The following is a 19,208-nucleotide window of genomic DNA, read 5'->3' on the forward strand; positions in this document are numbered from 1 at the left end:
TTACAGATTTGATCCCTGGAACAGCTAATGCATCAAACCCATCTTGAAATATCCTTGAGCAGGACAGTGACCCCCTTACTTACTCTAGGGGCCTGGGTCTTGGCTGCTCCCAAGCTCTCTGCTAAATCAGTACATGTCTAAGATATCTGAAGACACAGCTTTCTTCTTCCGCTGTTTATAATATGACATTGGACGTGCTCTAAATCAACAATCTGTGCCGAGTCTAATGTGAGTGTAGGACTGATATACCCTCCTAGACAGAATGTGAAACAGGTCTGGATGAGTTATGAGAAGGCGTGCTGAGATGAAAGTGGGGGGCGGCTATGTCAAGGACTATTATTACAATTTTCAAAGACAGCCTTTCCTTCCTGCATCAGGATATGAAAATGGCCCTGAAGCACAATCCTTCAATGGCAATGGCTTTCCTTTACAGGGTGTATTATAACCTCAGTCATGTGCCTTAACAGGTATTGGTGACGAACAGGACTCACGTGATTCAATCGCCCACACTCTTAAACTGTGTTCAGACAGAATTTTCACCTCATGTTACTTGCGTGAGTTTGACCGCTGGATCATTTGTGTTTATTGGCCCCAAACAGCCAAAATACATTACTGTACATTAGCTGTACATTAGCTGTAAATGAGCAAGCAATGGACACACTGACCATGTCTGTGGGAGTGTACCTCTGAGTTTGTGATATGCACACATTTTTTGCTCAAGGTTAAATATTTTTAACTCACACCACCAGTTGTACTACGAGTAACTTGAAAGTTAGAGAAGCAAGGTTTGTGATTAAAAGATCAAAGGGTAAAATACTCAAAATGCCTGGGAATATGTAAGTGGGAACATTAAAGGTGTTTTCAGCAGAACTTTTTAAGGCTTCAGTTGCTTCAGCTGAGCTGGCACAACCCAAGTGTGTGTGTGTGTGCGTCTGTCTGTCTGTCACCCTCCCTTCATCTATACTATATCTTCTTTCCCAGGCTGTAGCTGTAATTTAGAGTGTGTCATTCATCAGTGTGTGGGTTTATAGAGGGCTTATAATGCTTACACACTGTAGCCCAGATAACCTAACATAGGTGTTGAAGTGCTACATGCTGACAAAAATTACACCATCCTCCCTCATGGCAAACATAAGGGGGAGGATGATGGATGAACTTGTCCCTGTTTTTTGAGGCCTGTGAATCAACACTCTTGCCTCACAATCGCATGACATCACATATCAGGTCCTTTGGGTGTGAATTCCCAGGAAATACTGATAGCAGGTGGACATTTCTTCTTTTGCACCCTGAAGAGGCCAGATCATAGGCTGAACATGGCCCATCCACACATCTGGATCTGCTATGTGGGAGCCAGGGGAGCAGGGCAACCTCCTAGTGTGTGTGTTTGTTTTCTCCCAGAACACAAACTGAGGGCTGCCCTCCATATCTATAACACTAAGCCTGCTGTTGTTGTTCAATCAGAGAAGGCTGAAGAGTAAAACACAACTGTAATTGATTGAGTTTAGAGTAGTCAGAACAATGTATATGATTATTCTGAAGTTCAGAAAAATCTGGAAAAGGAGAAAAAGTTGTTAATTTCTGAGACAACACATTAGACAACACAATGTTACACTTTTTGTATATTTAAATATAAGCTCTAAAATGAAATATCGGCATCGACCGAAATGAACATTTTCTGCCAGTTATGAGAGGCCGATTTGTTGCCTTCTCCTCTGCCACATAACTGTGCTTCCCTCCACGGACTGCTTCACCCTGACGGTCCCGGTGCTTCCTCCGCAGGCTCCACTTCACTCAAGCTGCCTGTCAGACCCGCTGCTTCTTCTAGCGAAGGCTAGCTGGCTGTGCTTCCCTCTGGCCATGCTGCTGCTAAGGCTCTGCTAGCCTCTCAGCTAACGTTAGCCCCGGCTCTCCGTGTGGATCCAACCGGAACATCGAGCCCCGGTTTGTTATTCAGGTTAAAGTGGGAAAAAGCAGCTGATCTGACGGGCTGCTTGAGTGAAGTGGAGCCTGCGGAGGAAGCACCGGGACTGTCAGGGTAAAATAGTATGTGAGGGAGCTGCTATGTTCGGCTGCACAGATAAGAAACACCTTGGCTGACAGGATGTACCACTCTGTTTGGAAAAAAAATCTTCTTTTTGGTTTATAACGGTGGTTGGTAACCAGCGTATTAGGTGCATTACCGCCACCTTCTCCTCCGGAGTGTGGACCAAAGATTAAATCCTACACATTAATCCTGTCTGTCTAATAAACTCAAAGAAAACTCTACTGCTCCACCCACTTGGCAGGTTCATTAAAGTTTTAACGCTGAGCTCCTGAACTCCAGTCTTCCTAAATTCTTCCTTCATATATTGTCTTTCTTGATCATACTTAGTACAATCTATGATTGCATTGCATTCAGCCAGCTGGAAAAAAATATGTGCATATATCGGCATCGGCAATCGGCCACAATGAGTTGGAAATATCGGCATATTGGATATCGGCAAAAAATCCAATATTTTGCATCCCTATTAAATACTCCTTGGTATTTCACACAAAGTTTGTAGGAAGGTTTAACAAAGCATGAAATTATGAAGTTGTGGAAAAGTGGAAAATGTGTGCAAATTTGGATATAAACTGCATATAAACTGCCAATTGCATGTGACACACAGTAACCTTTTCTTATAATGGACTCTGATGATACATAATCATATCTTTCACTTAGAATTCTTGAGTACAAAAATAAATTTGTTTCTAAAAGAATGTTTCTGCGATTGCTTTATGAATAATGTCTGCATTGTTGGAATTCTGAAAATTCCACCTTTAAAAATTCAAAAATTTAGATTCAAATACTGCAACAAAACAATTTATGTCCACACATTTTTCAAATGAATGTTTGTGATGAATCATAATGGTTAAACTGAATTTTTTGTTTGTTACAGACAAAGTCACAAGGGTTTAAAAACAGTTAAAGCTAAAAAATAAAACCCAAATACACTGCCTCAGAATAATTAAATGTGATGAAGAATAGGGAAAAAGATTAATCTGCACCAATCAGTATTAATTGAATCAGCTAATTTCCAAAAAGCCTGGAAGTTCACTAGCCTCTGAAATGTGGCAATTTAAAGTCATGTTCCTCACTATTTCACAGTCCTTGTCAGAGTAGAATAAACCTCGGCCAACTTTTCTCAATTACATCAAGACTTTAAAACCTTCACAGTTGATATATAATAAGAGTGAATGAGATGTGCTAATGGCACTTTCAGGTTTTCTGTTCATCATTATTAATTTCTAGAGTGGTAGATGTGATATATTGGCTGGCTGTATATTAAGGAAAACACATGATGTCATCTTTGGTCGCCTCTTGGCAGCCCAAGTTTGGTGACAAATGAGAATGAGGGTGAAGCGAATGTTGACAGGAGATTCAGCATGATATTTTCAATGTGCTCCTAACATGAGTTATGGGACAATAGCTTGTGTGCGTGCCACAATGTGACTTTGATGCAGGCCCAAGTTTAACAATCTAAGATTTATCTGACCCCATTTTTCCAAAGAGATGGGAGTAGGGAGGCATGGCAGTGGAAGAGTTATTACTCAGAAATCCTATAGTGGAGTTGGTCACCATGTGGTCAAATGGAAAGGCCTTTGTTCTATTCATGCATTAATTTAATAAAGAGTTGTGCCGAGATCCTGAACAGGTGGTTTCTCAGGCACATAAATCAGTTAGCTATATTCATAAGGGTGATAGAGAAGTTTAACAGGCCTCTCAAATCAAACACGAAATCTAAAACCATCACACACACTAGAATTGCACAGCACAACAATCACACACAACACTCTGCAAGACTCAGCACCCAAAAAACCAACAGCTGCAACACAGAACCATTTGTTTTCACTTTTTAACAGAGTGAACTGATGAAATACTGTTTTGTAATGACAGCTCAGATAATAATGTTTCATATTTGACACTACCACACAGTACTTACGCAATTGGAGACATGTGCATGCTACAAGCCATGTCTTTGGGGGGATTAAGTTGTTGAAAGATGACAGATGTCCTTTTTGAAACTCCTGTAGGATTAAGTCAGATAGCCTTAATTGAATTAGATTCTGAGACTAATAGGCCAGAGCATGATCCATGTAATTGTGATAGATTCTTCACTGTGTCTTCTCCACCTTGTTCACTTCTTCTCTCAGTGTTAGTTGTTGAGTTCATGTCAGGAAGGGATTCAGGGCCACCTGGCAGCCTTTCAGCTGTGATTATGGGGGAACAATATGACACAGTGCAGAGTGTGTCGATGGCACACTTCCAGGCGTGCAGAAGTTACTCTCATTCTTTATGTGTCTTATCTACATGTTACGCTCCATCTCCTGCACCGCTCTCCAACTCCTCCTGATTTACTGGCTTTGGCAATCCTAACATATTGGAGGCGTGGCATATCCTGATGATTAAACTGTCTTTCAGTGTCTGGCGCCTCCCCGTCTATTGCTGGCCAAGTCCCATGTTTGAGTCCGTTTGTGCTTGCTACAGGTTTTGATACTTTCATATCACACCTGCTGTCAATCAATGTGGTTTCCAATTGAATGTACACCTTATTATCTGGCAGAGTACACTTATAAATTGATATTGATGTAGTCACACCTGCTTGAGGATGCAGGGATTTTTTTTCAGTTGGAGTTTGGTGATTGGTCACTGGGAATAATTGGCAGCAAAGATGAGTCTGCCACACCATATCCAGTTTTCTTAATATATCCATGGGATCCCCCGACACTCTACCATGACCATCCCTTGACATTTGATTAAAAATGGCTTTCATACAGGGTTCATGATGGATTATCCTCAGTAACGTGTAAGAGTAATGTGTCTGGATATAAATGCGATTATTGAGTGGGACATTCCCTGCCAGTCACTGGTTTATTGGAAGAGGGTCAGACTGTATTACACGATTAATCTGGGTGTCAGGCTTACTGGCAAGTATAATTTGTGGGTTGTTTTGTTAGGTTGTAGCTTTCTTAGAGCTTATTTAAAACTAACTGAACCAATTAAAACTGAACTCCAAGGCAGACTATGGCCTCAAAGCAGAAATTAACTTTGTATGTGTGTGTGTGTGTGTGTGTGTGTGTGTGTGTGTGTGTACACACTGTACACATGCAGTATTTGTAGACTCACAGACACAGACCACACAGACACAAAAAGTTTCCCAAAGACCTCACAGCCATGGTCTGACCTGGTCCTGCACTTTGTTATGTCCTGAGGCACCTGACCAGTCACCTGTCTTTTACACAAGAATGAATCAGTGAAAGTAACTTGAGGCCAAAGTATCACCCACGGAGAACCTGATGTCAATGTCATGTCATGTTCCTCCTCCAGCAGCTTAAACATAACAGAAATGAAGGATGTGGGCTCTCTGAATATTCCACTATGATTACTAGTTAGCAATTACATATTGGCCATCCTTACAGCAATCACTTGAATCCAAAGTACTTGGCTCTCTCTTCTCACATAGATTCACACTGGGAAAGGGTTTGTGATTGCATAAATTGCAAACTTATACAATTAATATGATAAGTTTGAGTCACATACCCTGAAAGAAACAACTATATGTGGATCTATAGGACAACTGTTCACACTGAAAAGTGGATCTCTCCCTGCAGTTTTTTAACTTACGTATACCTCCTCATTTAACTGGCCAGGTCAATCTATTATACCTCTGATTTGGAAGATAGCCCTTAATCCTCCAGTTTAATTATTCGTCCTTGATCCCCTTGTTGCTGCTCAGGTAGGGGAGAAGACTGCTACTTTTCTCAGGTAGAGAGAGGAGTCATCTCTGGGGGATCAGGCTTACTGTACTTGCAGCAATGGTGGCCTTTTCAAAGAAGCTTGAGTTACAGTACTCTACAGCTTCACTGTTTCCCTATGTATGTACCTCTTTGTCTACGGTATGTATGCTGTCCTTTTTCCTCTAGTTTTCTTTTCCTCTCTCTGTCCCTGATGTTCTTTCTGTCTTTATCTCACTTCACTCAAACACACACTTGCTAAAAATCAGTCTCAACAAGAATCTTGGATTAGAGTTCTGTAATCAAAGGATTAGTCTTCTAACCACTGTGGCTTACTCTTGCTGCGACATTAGGAGGGTGTGAAATATGAATAGGGGTGATTAGTTTGTTGGCGGGCTGAACCCAAAATGATCAGTGTTGAGTAGCGTGCAGCCAGTGGCCATTTGATGCCCTGCTATGCTGAAAAGTCCCCTGAGTGTCAGCAGACCCAAAAGACTGAGCACATGGGCTCGGAGCAGGGAGATTATGTCTCCTTGAGACTCACCCAGATTCTCCACTCTCACGACTCTCTTATAAGGGAAGGGGCACTTCAACTGTTGTACAGGAGAACAGAAAGCAATTAGGCACTACAAATAGTACATTGACTAGACCACTGAGTGCTCTCTAGCGATTTTGCTTTTTTTCTTCTCTCAACACAATGCCTGCTTTTTCAAACTAATGTAACCAAAACATTTTTAGTTGAAAGATATTCTTGTTAACCAAGTGGCAATACTGTTCTCCAGAGGAGGAGTTGGCATCACTCTATCTCTAACTCTATCAATGTAAGTGTGTGTACTTATGTGTACAGACCCAAGAAACTACCACATCCACATGTTTGTATTTCAGTCAGACTTGAAGTATCACAAGGCAACACAGTCAGTGCAATCATTAAAGATGACGTATATAGAATTGGTTTACGAAGAGTGTTTATGTGTTTGTGTGTGTGTACTTTGCAGGCTTGTGGAGGCAGGGAGCGGCAGTGTTCAGAGCTTGTCCCTGTCTGACAGTCATCTGGCGGAGCTGGATGGAGATACCCTGCGTTTATTCGGACTGGGAGCCTTGGAGGCCCTTGAGAGGGGTTGGGGTGTTCAGACCGCTGGTGCTGTCACTGTAATAACTTTCCGCTACATCAACTTTGACGCCATTGTACCAACGCTGCCGCGAATAAGGGTCAAGTTCCCCAATCTATCGGTGAGAGCAACAGCTACATCCCATCATAACCCAAGCGACAGAAAGACTTCAAACTGTCTGTGAACTGAACCTCAAATTTTCTGTTTGCACTTAAAATATTACTGGTCAACCTTTCATTGTATAATATTCTTTATATTAAATATTATAAATGAATAATTTTGCTCATGTAACATATAATTAGTCGGACATTTGAACCTGAAGCACCTCACAGTTGCTAAGAGTAATACATGTTTTTAATTGATTGACTTTTGCAGTCATTACCATGATCAACCCAATGAGTTACACACATTAACAAATATAACTAAATAGTTATACCTCCCCAAAACCAACTTTTGGCTTGTTCCATAGCACCTAATCTTCTTGGAAACCAACATCAGCCGTCTGCCCCAGTTGGCGGCCCTGGCTCAGGTGAGGCGTCTGGATCAGCTGACCATCCACCCAGAGGGTAACCCAGTGGTCAGTCTGGCTCTGTGGCGCTCCTTCGTCATCTACCGCCTCCACCACCTCAATCTACAGAGGATCAATGGCCAGGAGGTGAGACCCAGATCAGTTTCTTAATGCGGTCCTCCTGCTTCATAAAGGGGGATTCTCCTGCTGCCTTTGTAAGACACAAATATAGTAACTTTCTTAAATACAACTTATTATGTCTTATTTATAAGTTTGTTTAATAAACCACTTGAGAATTAGAATACCGTAAATTAGCAAATTTGAAGGTTAATGTTACCAGCCTTATACTTGGGGCCCATGTCTCCTGTAATGACATACCTGAGGTTTTTGCCAATAAATTAGAATTCATTTTCGATTTGACTTGAGATACACATCGGTTACTATCTGTATGCATATGTGAGGTGTATATGTGTGTTTTTATGTCCATGCTAGGTAACCATGAATGACGTGATTGCTGCAGAGCGTGTGTTTGGGACATTAGGTCATATAGCAGCCACCGAAACTCCACGCTGCCGGCTTCTTCTGCTGCTAGAGGAGTCCAGGTGAGAACTTGATGTCAGACACACTTTACCTCAACATAACAGGAACTACAATTTAATGAGAGGTGTGCACTGGGTCCTGGATTGTGTATGTTTTAATGTATGGATACCCAACTGTGTACATGTTTGAGTTACAGCTTGTGAGTGTGTAGGCTACATGTATGTGCATGCCTGTCCGGAACATCGCGTGTGTACATTTGTATGAGCGTGTGCATGTTTGTGTGAGACAGTGAGACAGAGCCTGGCACCGAGGAGCCAGGGGAATTAGACTGTGTCTTTCAGGGTAAGGGTGGGTACTTGGCACTTGGACACAAACATTCCTTGCTTTCCCCAGCCAAAGCTCTTGAGGTCTGTCGCTCTGGGTCAATGAAAAACATCCTCGCAAAGTAGAAATATGCTGAATTTATCATGCATGAGACGTTTTTTTCTAAAATAGCTATAATCCTGTGGTTGGTTATAGGCATTGGCTAAATTGTAAATTGTGAAAGTGAAGCTTCTCGAAAGATTAGAAAACTGGCAGATTGAATCACATGATTGCCTAAGAGAGTTGTATTACTGTACATGTACTGTAGCTCTCATAACAACTGCTGTTACGATGGAGGAAATTACAGTACTGTATTGCTAGTAGTAGAGTAGAAGCAGCTAGCAGTCTAGTAATAAAGTTAATCTGCCTCGGTGTCCTCAGTTGCCCTTTCAGAATCCATTTGTTACACAAAGTTGTCAGATTTGACTTCTTCTTTCTCAAAACCTCCCCACTATAGACTATATGTCATATAAAGTGTATTTTGTTGTTTTAGTTAATTTGCACTAATGATAGGTAAAAGCACTTTTTCAAGTTTATGCTCCACATTCCTTTTTTTTGCTGTATGCTGTTGTGTTGCTCAGTGGGTTGGGAGTTCAACATGAAACACTGTTGAGATGTCAGTCAGGTCAGTGTGTAGAGAAAAGCCCTAACATTCCCAGAGTTTGAGGTTTCATTACCACTGAGATCTCGCTGCTGTAAGGTGCCTTGAATATTATGTTCCAAGTAGGATAAAATATATCTGAACAGTTCTATTTGACAGAGATATGATGTGTTTGTTTTGTATAGTTCACCACATTGAAATACAGTAGCACAGGTTGGTCGCTGTGGGTGTGCTATTATAACTGCCAACAAATGTAAGTGGACCTTTAAATTTAAAATGAAAACTTGAGTTTAAATGCAAGTTTGTGATTCTTTCTGCTTTGTTCATTAACATAACGCTGCGGACAAGTTGTAGTAAAAAGAAAGAAACGCCTGAAGTATTTTTTCACTGGGAAAATTTGTTGTGATACTTCCACATATTGCTTCAGTTGATCCCTCACCCTTGCCCTTTTGCTGAGGAACAGAAGATCTCACCTCCTTTACAAATTTCATCACTCCGGGCCTCAGCTACTAGAGTCAGAGGGTGCTAATGTAGCAACAAATACACCTGTTATAATGCTTAATGCCAATGCTGTATGAATACCTTGTATCTTTGAAAATGCGACTATTATTACACAAGACCTTAAAACAGTTTTCATTGGCTGTGTTTGTAAAATTCAGTCATCAGCTGATGGATCTTGTTAACTTTTGGCTCAAACCCAAAAAGAAAAAAAAGATTTTACAAGTAGTGTTATAAGTGTTTCATCAAACATTACATATTGTTTGTAGTATTCGAGTAGTATTTGACTGAGTTTGATTTTGCTACAATCAAACCACATTCTGACTATAACTTCTGTTACAATAATTACTCTATTTAAAGGACCAGTGTGTAAGATTAAGTGGCATCTAGTGGTGAGGTTGCAGATTACAACCAACTGAATACCCCGCCACTTCCAAGTGTGTAGGGGAACCTACCTATTGCGAAAGGCCCTCTTTAGAGGCAGTGTTTGGTTTTTCTGTTCTGGGCTACTGTAGAAAGATGGTGATGCAACATGGCGGGCTCTATGCTTATACATCCATGGCTCTATGGAAGAGGACCATGGATGTAATACATCCATGAAGAGGACCCACTCCCTATGTAGATATAAAGGGCTCATTGTAAGGTAACAGAAACACAACAATTCTTATTTCTAGATGATTATACACTAATGAAAACATACTTAAGCAATTTTTTGCTTGTGTTATTACGGTTTCCATGGGGTATGACTAATACCTGGAAAACAATCACTCATGTCAGTAGAATCTTATGTAATAACACCTAGTTAACTACTCCAGCAGGTTGGCTGACCCTTAGTAACGACCTAGCAACAGAGACGATTAATCCCTGTTGATTGGTCCCTGTACAGTCAGCCAGCAAACTTGAGCTAATGCTTTGCTAGCTCAATCTCATTGTAACTAAGATATCCGCTGATTATTTTTTTCCATGGACAGATTTTGCTACTATGTCTGCAAACTTCACAGACATTTTTAAGCTAGTAGCGCTGTAGCACCACACCAGCACAGCTGATGGAGGATGCCGGAGTGGAAGCTGAGATATACTCTCAACTGAAGGGAAAATGGCTAAGTTTTGCTGTGTATGGGGGTGCCAGGTAACGATGAAGAGTGAAGAAGGGTTCGGGTTTTTTGTGTGTGTGAGACTGTGTGCGTGTGTAACTCATCCCACAGTCTCAGAATTCAATCCACTCGGCAAAGGGTCTGTTTTGTTTTCCCCACATCCCCTAATCAGTTCAACTCAACTCAACTCAAAACTGCTCTCCGAGTTTTCACCGTAGACCCCCCAAAACAAAACAAACGAAAGACACTAGCAAAGCAACACAGTACATAAAATAAAGCCAGAAACGTCAGATAGGTCGGACCACTGTGTTTAACTATATATCTTCAAATGTTACAGGTACGGCTGAAAATGACAACAGAAAAAAAAAAACAAGTTTGCCAAGTTCACATATCTCCGCAATTCAAATTAACCACCAGTCGTCTAACCAGGAATGACTGTTGTTGTTAGCGCAACGTCACAGTCTGTAGTGCTAATGAATGGCGGAGTAATATTTTTAGTGATGAGGCTTTTTTTCATTTGAGCACGACTAGGTGTGCTGTCATGCTGATTAGAGCACGTTCTAAATGTCTAGTTGACCAATCAGATTGCTTGGTCGGAACTACGTGTTGTATAATTATGAATTTCTGCCAATAGATCCCCCTAAACCTTAAACACTGGTCCTTTAACAAATATGATTTCTTTGATGGATACATAATACTAACCTTTTTTGATTCCCATGATTCTCACTGACACTGACAAACGTGCACAAATGCTGTACATACAGAACACATACACACACACACAGGTCTATTTTCCTTAAACTTGTTTTTACAGCACCTTGATTGTCAGCATAATGTGTGACTGACACAATGCAACGCCTTTCGGCACAGACAGACACTTGCACACACGCATGCACGCCCACACACACACAGAAATACACACACACACACACACACACGCATGCATGCACACACACACAGACACACACACACACATGCATGCACACACACACACACTTAACGAACTGTCTCATCTTATATGGAATGTTTGCCTCCAGCGTCCTCTGCAGAGACTGTTTCAGCATCCTGGCACTGGCCTGTGGAACATGTTGGAGCAGTAGTTTATCACATGAGATTTAATACTGATAGGTTGCAACATTTGATTTAGTTCCCTTTTAAAGCCCCCTGCTGTTTTAAGTGTACACATCCTGCTGCTGAGTGAGAGTGAAATTAAAATATTGGCATTGATGAAAATTTATTCAAATTTAAAATGATGAACACGTAATTTAATGTCATTTTGACTGCTGTCATATCATGAATTATGGTGTTATGTGTAAAGAATTTCATCTAGCCAGTCATCTGTGCTGTCTGTGCTGTATCTGCTGTTAGTCTAGATGGATTTCTTAATGGTGAAAGGTATGACTGTTATTTGATGGACACAAGAACACACCTTTATTACCCTGATGTCACTCACTTGCTGCCACTGTGTCTCCCCTCGTGTTGGTCTCTACCTCACACTCTCTCTCTCTCTGTCTTCACCCTGAAGGAAGCGTCAGCTGCAATTCCTGTTGGAGGGGCGTGGCAGGCGGGCAGGGCTGAGTCCGGAGGAGCTGCGAGACAACGGGAAGCTCCTGGGAGAAGGCCTGAGCAGAGCGCTGTTCAACTACCCAAGCCGAGACTGCAGTGCAGACAGCCCCGAGGTCAGTTTTGTTGTGTTCACTATAGTTTTTTAAAATAACAGCCTAGTGGTTTCAGAACAATGTTTGAAAGTAATAAAAAATTTCAAATTCATTGTCAAAAAACTCTCATCTTTGACAGAATTCATGCTGCCATTTAAGTTTCCACTTACTAGCGTTTTGCTAACATATGAAACCTACACCACCAGTACTGCCAGATGTTGCATTGGCTGACATGGCATATTAACCTGACATCCTCAACCAAATACAGCTAACATGACCTACACTTACTCCTTGCCCCAGACATTACTTAGTGAAGTCAAACTCACTCTCAGTTTCTATATCAATAAATCAATGGTATATGGTATGGTACAGCCCACTCAGCAGTTGTTAAGTTTAAGTCTGTCATCAAACAATACCAAGACTTTAAAGCAGTGTATTATGACATTTTTGGCACCATATGGCCTCTATTATGTTCCTGGTGGAAAGCTCGCAGTAGCACTAATGCAGATGCAATACAGTTTTGGTATGGCATGCTTCAACAAAATTGTACTTGTATTTCTTGCACATCATCTTGTACAAATTTAAATGTGCATCAAAGTACAATTTTTAATGTGATTAAAGAAATAGGCTGGCTTTTTTTTAACTTTAAGACCTCCTGTACAGAATCAAACGTTTTGGTTTCAAAATAATATATTTTCTGTTGACAGCACTGATACACCTGTTTGTTAACAGTCTAAATATCCTGGATCAAAAACCATATATAAACATTCATTTTAAATTATGATACATCTACTGAGTGCACTCTTTTATACCTTCTCCATAATTCCCAAATCCAATTATCTAGCTCCACAGTGGTTCCAAATGTTGCTAAAAATGTAGGGAGCAAGCTTTACTCTGCCCTTCTGTGATTTTCCTACCACTGCACTTCATCTTAAAGTAATTATTACAGTCAGTTAAACCAAATCAACATTAAGGATATTCTCTTCTTTTCCTCACAGGAGGGCACTGTGGAGTCATCGGAGCGTGCTGCCATGATACAACAGTACCTCCAGGAGTTGGTCCAAAGGGCGTCAGACACCAATTTGAAGGGTGAGGCTCTTCACAAGCTCTGGCCTTCCATGTTTGCAGAGATGGTGAGGGACTGTGTGTTGGAGATGAGGGACCGAGCGGCCTTCCGCCAAGCCAGCCTTGCAAAGCTCTCTGAGACCAAGTGAAGAGGACCAAAGGTTCACTCTTAGACCACAAACACTCATGTACACATATGGACATGGCTTTCCCCCGGGCGTCCCCAGTGCTCCATCTTATAATTCATCTGTAACACATCATCACTTAGTGACTTTATCAGTTATTAACATCTTTGGAACTGAAGGGTATATTTCCCCAGTGTCTGGGAAGTTCTCTCTAAAGATGGATGTAGACTTATTTTAAAGAAATTCTGATGACAAAGGCGTCTTGATTGAATGTAGATTTTCACTGAAAACACGCTGTCTGATTCGTCAGTGCTTGGAGCTGTATCATACTTGAAGAAAGTTAAAGGGATTTGTGGTGCATTGTGGTCCCTACAGAGCATCCTCTGCACTTTAAAAGCCTTCTGAATGACCCCTCTTCACCATCATCAGCTGGAAATGACCAGTGTCTCTTTTCTGGAGACTAGAATGATTTTTCTGTGTCTTAAATCTTGTTTCATGCATTGTTCTTTCATTTTCTCCTGCCTGACATAAAAGAGGGGCACACACAAGGATATGGACTTTTCTTTGTTTACCACTGATTTTCTGTATTGTACTTAGTATTAAAAGATTCTGTATTAACACTCAGTTTGTGTACATGGTTTACACGGTTGTGTTCACTAGAAATGTGTCTACAGCAGGAAGGAGAAAGGCAGATGTTTCTTTCATCAGGCACAATGTGTGAATGACTGGACCTTCAAATACAGCTTTCAAAAATGTAATCATGCAGTCAAAACAGTTGTTTTGTTGTAGGTGCAGTTTACACTTGACAGTCACTTTGAAAGACAGAATTATCAACACCTCACAGACCACTGATCTCCCACAAGGCAGAGGCTATATGTATGTGCGTGCCATTCCCTGCTCAGTGCTAGGTGGTCCAGAACTCATAGAGGGTCCTCTGGGTAGTGTGAACTCAGACTGGAATGTCCCTGAAGGCGTAGAGGCTTTGGCAGGTCCTCACCACCTGTTCCTGCTCCGCTCGCTCAAACCATCCCGCAAATAATTTTTTAACCCTTATTTAATCAGGCATGTCGGCGGAGAACACAGCAACAACCTGGAGGAGTAACTGAAGGGGGATGGAGAGCCAAAAAGCTCCACACACACACCGAGGAGCAGACAGGTACTGCTGTCCAATGTCATCAGCTCCACTGGAGATCAATGCCTTGCTCAAGGGTGTTGAGTGCTCAATCTAAAGTTGAATGTTAAGGTAGTTTGTCCTTTCTCAAAGTTGGGTTGTTTTCCAGTTTTCAATGGCATTAATGAGGTATCGTTTTAGCTCTCAAAGTACTGCTGATCAGAGAGTTGACTGCTTTAATCTCACTCATCCATCCCTTGCTTTACCAAGGAACCACAAGATGCAAATGTTTACTATCAAAAAGCTGCAGCAAGTTTATTTTGAGCAGCTCTGATGAAAAACATTGTTTTGTGCCAACACTCCTTGTCATTTTTTGTAACAAAGGGTTGGCTGTCAACATTGTGAAAGAAGTCTAGTCCCAAAGGACTGACAGAACTCCATGACTAGTGACAGCATGCTTCAGAGATACGGAGACAGAATGACAGTGACAGCAATGTCTCATTGTTAGGAAAGGAGTTTAGATGTCCAGACAATGCAATATTTCCTGAATCCTGCACAGTCAAGAAGGCTCAACACATGAACATGAAGTCCATATGTGTTGGTGAGTAATAACCCACAATCAATCTGTTGCTCGAATTAAAAAATAGTGTTTTTTTCTTTATAGGGCCTGACACTGGCATCACGAATAAAAGTCTTTTTTTTCCTTTTTGGCAGAGTGAAGACACTACATGAGCACCAGTCTCATTCATATCATGTTTTTGCTCTGTTTGCTGCAAGATAAGATACTGATTATTTCTAGCCAGCTTTCTGTGAAATTTGATATGAATATTGATGGTCCTCAGAGAAAGATTCATAACATTTTAGGCAATCTTGCCTTTGGTCTGTGATAAGATTTCCTGGAAAAAAGGCTGGATTTCCATCAAATTTGCTTTAGATGTTTTTCCAGTTGTAAAAATATCAAACCATAATGGTTAGATTATATATATATATATGCTATATATGCTCCACATTTCTATTTTAGACACTCCATGAACTTCCCTCTAGTGCTACCTTCAAGCCAAAGTGTCAGCTTTTCATAAAAGAGATCTCCTGTTAGGGAAAAACACTTGATGCTGATATACAGTGATATACTTTGTATATCACTGTATATGTGATATACAGTGATACTGTACATGTGTTCTAATACTAATGCTATAGTGTGTACACTACATCCTAATGTTCTGTAAACTATTTTTTTTTTTGCCAGTTAAAGCTTTTTTTGTTGTCCAGTCTTTTCCGAGCCGTTGCCAGAACTACAGCATCACTGTTTGTCTTCAGCTGTTAGTAGCTTCTCTGTTTCTTTTATTGCTTGAATTATGTGTCAACAAACACTACTTTCTAAAATCATGCCAATGTAGTATTGATGCTGGCATATTTTCGAACTTATTTATCTTATTTTGGGATTTTTGCGCAGTGTTTTTCGGTCCAGTCACAACAGCATCATTGTCAAGCCTCGGCTCTGCCAGCAACACACAGTGGAAATCAGTTAAGAGGGGCCTGGGTATTGAAAAGCAATTATGTTTGTATGAAAATTGTCACTTTTTTCTACATTTGCACTTTTTCAGTGATGATCTGCTTTAATTCCAACCAAACTTTCACTTTACCACAGAACGGTCCCACTGAGGCAGTACAGTTTCACCCTCAAGTGCCTTTACACTCACCATCTGTAGTGCTCAGTTCATTATGTAAAGTAATTACATTTTTGTTGTACCCACTTTCCCTCAGTCTGCCTTTACTACCTTTAAATTTGTTTACATTAGTTATCTACATTTCTCAGAATACCAAGCAATAACCCCCAGAAACATGCCTAAACTTATTCCAGGAGATTTACAGTAGCATTAGATTGGCCTAATCATTTTGTACACATACAAATACCTTGTGAGAGTAAGAACAATGGAGTAAAGTGAGAGACACATCACTATTGCACTAATATGGACTTACCAAGAGGCTTTGTCCATGCAATATTATCTGCACAATTTTGTGTTTGGGTGAATGACAAGCAATAAACCTAAACACTGGTTTGGAGGCTGCAATGTTGATGTGCTCGACCCTCTGATAGACTCTTGTATAGTCTGGAGACATGGCTGCCAATTCGTTCCACCTCACAGGACCAACTATTAGTTTCTCCTGGAATGAACCAAGTGCATTGTTTATTGTGAGCCATGCACTGCAAAAAATAACCACTTAGAACTGTGCTTTCATTTTGGCAGGAGGTTTAAGATCAAGTTTTTATTTTTTCTAAATTAGAGAAATTTACCGTGAATCAGGTTACATTATCATCACATTATAATCATTGTTATCAGTGTAGTAATCTATCTGGTTTGTTCAATATTTTTTGATCAGTTAGATTTTCACTGCAAACAAGTGTAAGCCATAAATGCTGAGGCACACATAACACAACACTATATTTTATCCTGTGTATTTTTTCCAGTGTGGTGTATATCTAATGGCATGTCAGTGCACATTTTTGTTCAGTGTCAGACTCCCATCTCCAAATCTTGTCTGGAGAGGTCTTCAATGGGTCATCCGGAATGTTAGTTCATTAACGATGCTTTAATTGTAGGCCAAGAAAGCAGCAGGACCAGACGGTATCAATTTATGTGCTGACCAACTAGCGCCAGTATTCACAATGGTATTCAACCTGTCCCTGGCTCAGTCTGTCATAGCCATGTGCTTCAAGAAGTCTGCCATCATTCCTGTGCCCAAGAAAACAAGACCAGTCTGCCTGAACAACTACCGCCCAGCGTCACTCACCTCTGTAGTGATGAAGTGCTTCGAACAGCTGGTCAAAGATTACATCTGCTCCTCACTACCTAGCACACTCGACCCACTACAGTTTGCCTACCGTTCCAACCAATCAATGGAAGATGCCTCAGCACACATGCTCCACACCACCCAATCTCACCTGGACAAGAAAGGGAGCTATGTGAGATTACTGTTCATTGACTACAGTTGAGCATTTAACATCATAGTTCCCTCCAGGCTCATCACAAAGCTGAAGGACCTGAGATTAAACACCTTACTGTGCACTCCTGATGGGTAGACCCCAGCTGGTGAGGGTAGATGGACACACCTCTTCTACCCTCGTTCTTAACACTGGAGCACCACAGGGCTGCGTTTTGAGCCCCCTGCTGTACTCCCTGTACATACATGACAGTGTAGCCACTTTTGACTCAAACACCATCATCAGGTTTGCTAACGCAGCTGTGGTGGGCTTGATCACAGAGAACAATGAAAATGCCTACTTGAAGGAACATAACAGCCTTTTCTCCCTGCTGCTGTCGAGAAGAAGGTACCCTCAGGCCACTAGGATCCTAAATGAGGTCACTGCCTAAGACTGATGTGCACAAATGCACAAATTAAAAAAAGTAAAAGTGACTGGCAGCATTACATTTCACTGTGATTGCACCTTATATGATTACGTGTGACAAATAAATGTGATAGATTGTTTGCCTGTGAAGGGTTTGGAAACATTTGGGTTAAAGGCAAATTCCTGAGCAGCATCAACATCTACGCACCAGTGAGGATGGTCAGTGGGGGCAACAACAGGTGCAGCTCTCATGCAGAGTCACACAGAGACGCATGTTTACGTATATACAGACTTGCATTTGTAGACATATTGATACACTGATCGATGTCACAGATTATGTTGGCCATATAATGAAGCTGCTGACAAGCCAGCATGTTCACAGGCAGTGGCTATAATGAGCTGCATACTGTATGTCACATAGTGTGGTGTAAACCCTGAACATGGTTTTGTTCTGTAAAATTAAACAAGCATGCTAAAGAGAACAATACACTGAGCTTTCCAGTTTATGGAAAAACCTTGAAAGCCATGTGACATTTTTCACTAAGCTTAAAAGTATTTTGTTTCATTCCAATTTGTTTTGATCACCAAGTTAAGTCCTGAATCCCAATGACATGCTTCCACTTGAACTATGCCGCCCGCCCACCCCATTGTCACATTTAAGGATTTTTAGGTTTTTGAAATGCAAAAAAGTAGATTATCATTCCGTTTTGTGCCCGCCGTCTGAGCTGCCAGGTTTAGATTTGAACTTGAACTGCAGCTGATGAATGAGATCATAATAGTTGCCTGTGGCTTCAATATGGACATTCAGTATGAGACAGATGGATGTCAGAGAGTCACAGCAATGACCATTTGTGAAACTAAATCTTTCTCTCTCTCCCACACACACAAATCACATCCAAGCGCGCCACACAAGGGGTGGGAAAAGGAGGAAGCTCGCACCTACATATTTACATGACACACACAGTCACACACACAGAGAGTACTAGTTGCGGCAGGGGGCGCACCAGAGGGTGTCGGTTTCCAGCTTTCTGTCATTCTGTGTCTTTGTGCGTAAAAGCAGAACCGCCGGAATCACCATGTTGAGGGTCCGGACTTTCTACTGCGCCAGGATTTAATTCAGAGCTCAGGGTACGACATTACCGATTTACATGGCTCAGCACCAAGTCTCTGGAGGGAAACCCTGCATTTCCACCTGGATTATTGTTTCGAACATGAGGATACCTGCGCTTGGAAATGAATCCTGCAGAGTAGGATACATTGTTTAGAAAGTACAGTGAAGTAGCTTCTACTTCACCATACCCGCATCAGTTATCTACAGGTACGTCGACATGATGATATGTGGGCTGTTTATGTTGATTAATATTAACGCTGTTATTAATAATCACTGTAATTTACACTGAATAGTCTAATTTGAAATTTATGGAGAGATTTCT

At 41.2% G+C, this 19,208-nt stretch overlaps 2 protein-coding genes across 4 annotated transcripts in view; both read left to right on the plus strand.

Moving 5' to 3' along the window:
• LOC122997899 (leucine-rich repeat-containing protein 49) overlaps positions 1–13,939 on the plus strand; it is a 36,894-nt gene extending 22,955 nt beyond the window's left edge. For all 3 annotated transcript variants that reach the window (XM_044374374.1, XM_044374284.1, XM_044374459.1), the window contains 5 exons: positions 6,750–6,984; positions 7,333–7,518; positions 7,864–7,973; positions 11,993–12,146; positions 13,124–13,939. In XM_044374374.1, coding sequence (XP_044230309.1) covers positions 6,750–6,984; positions 7,333–7,518; positions 7,864–7,973; positions 11,993–12,146; positions 13,124–13,339 — 901 coding nt within the window. In that variant the 3' untranslated portion in view covers positions 13,340–13,939. The remainder of the gene's footprint in view (positions 1–6,749; positions 6,985–7,332; positions 7,519–7,863; positions 7,974–11,992; positions 12,147–13,123) is intronic.
• Positions 13,940–18,718: 4,779 nt separating this feature from the next.
• The window catches only part of LOC122998033 (thrombospondin type-1 domain-containing protein 4-like), a 46,122-nt gene continuing 45,632 nt past the window's right edge, over positions 18,719–19,208 (plus strand). The window contains exon 1 of the mRNA XM_044374585.1: positions 18,719–19,093. The gene's annotated coding sequence lies outside the window, so the exon portion shown is untranslated. The remainder of the gene's footprint in view (positions 19,094–19,208) is intronic.

Source organism: Thunnus albacares, chromosome 1 (genome assembly GCF_914725855.1).
Source record: "Thunnus albacares chromosome 1, fThuAlb1.1, whole genome shotgun sequence".
Taxonomy (NCBI): domain Eukaryota; kingdom Metazoa; phylum Chordata; class Actinopteri; order Scombriformes; family Scombridae; genus Thunnus; species Thunnus albacares.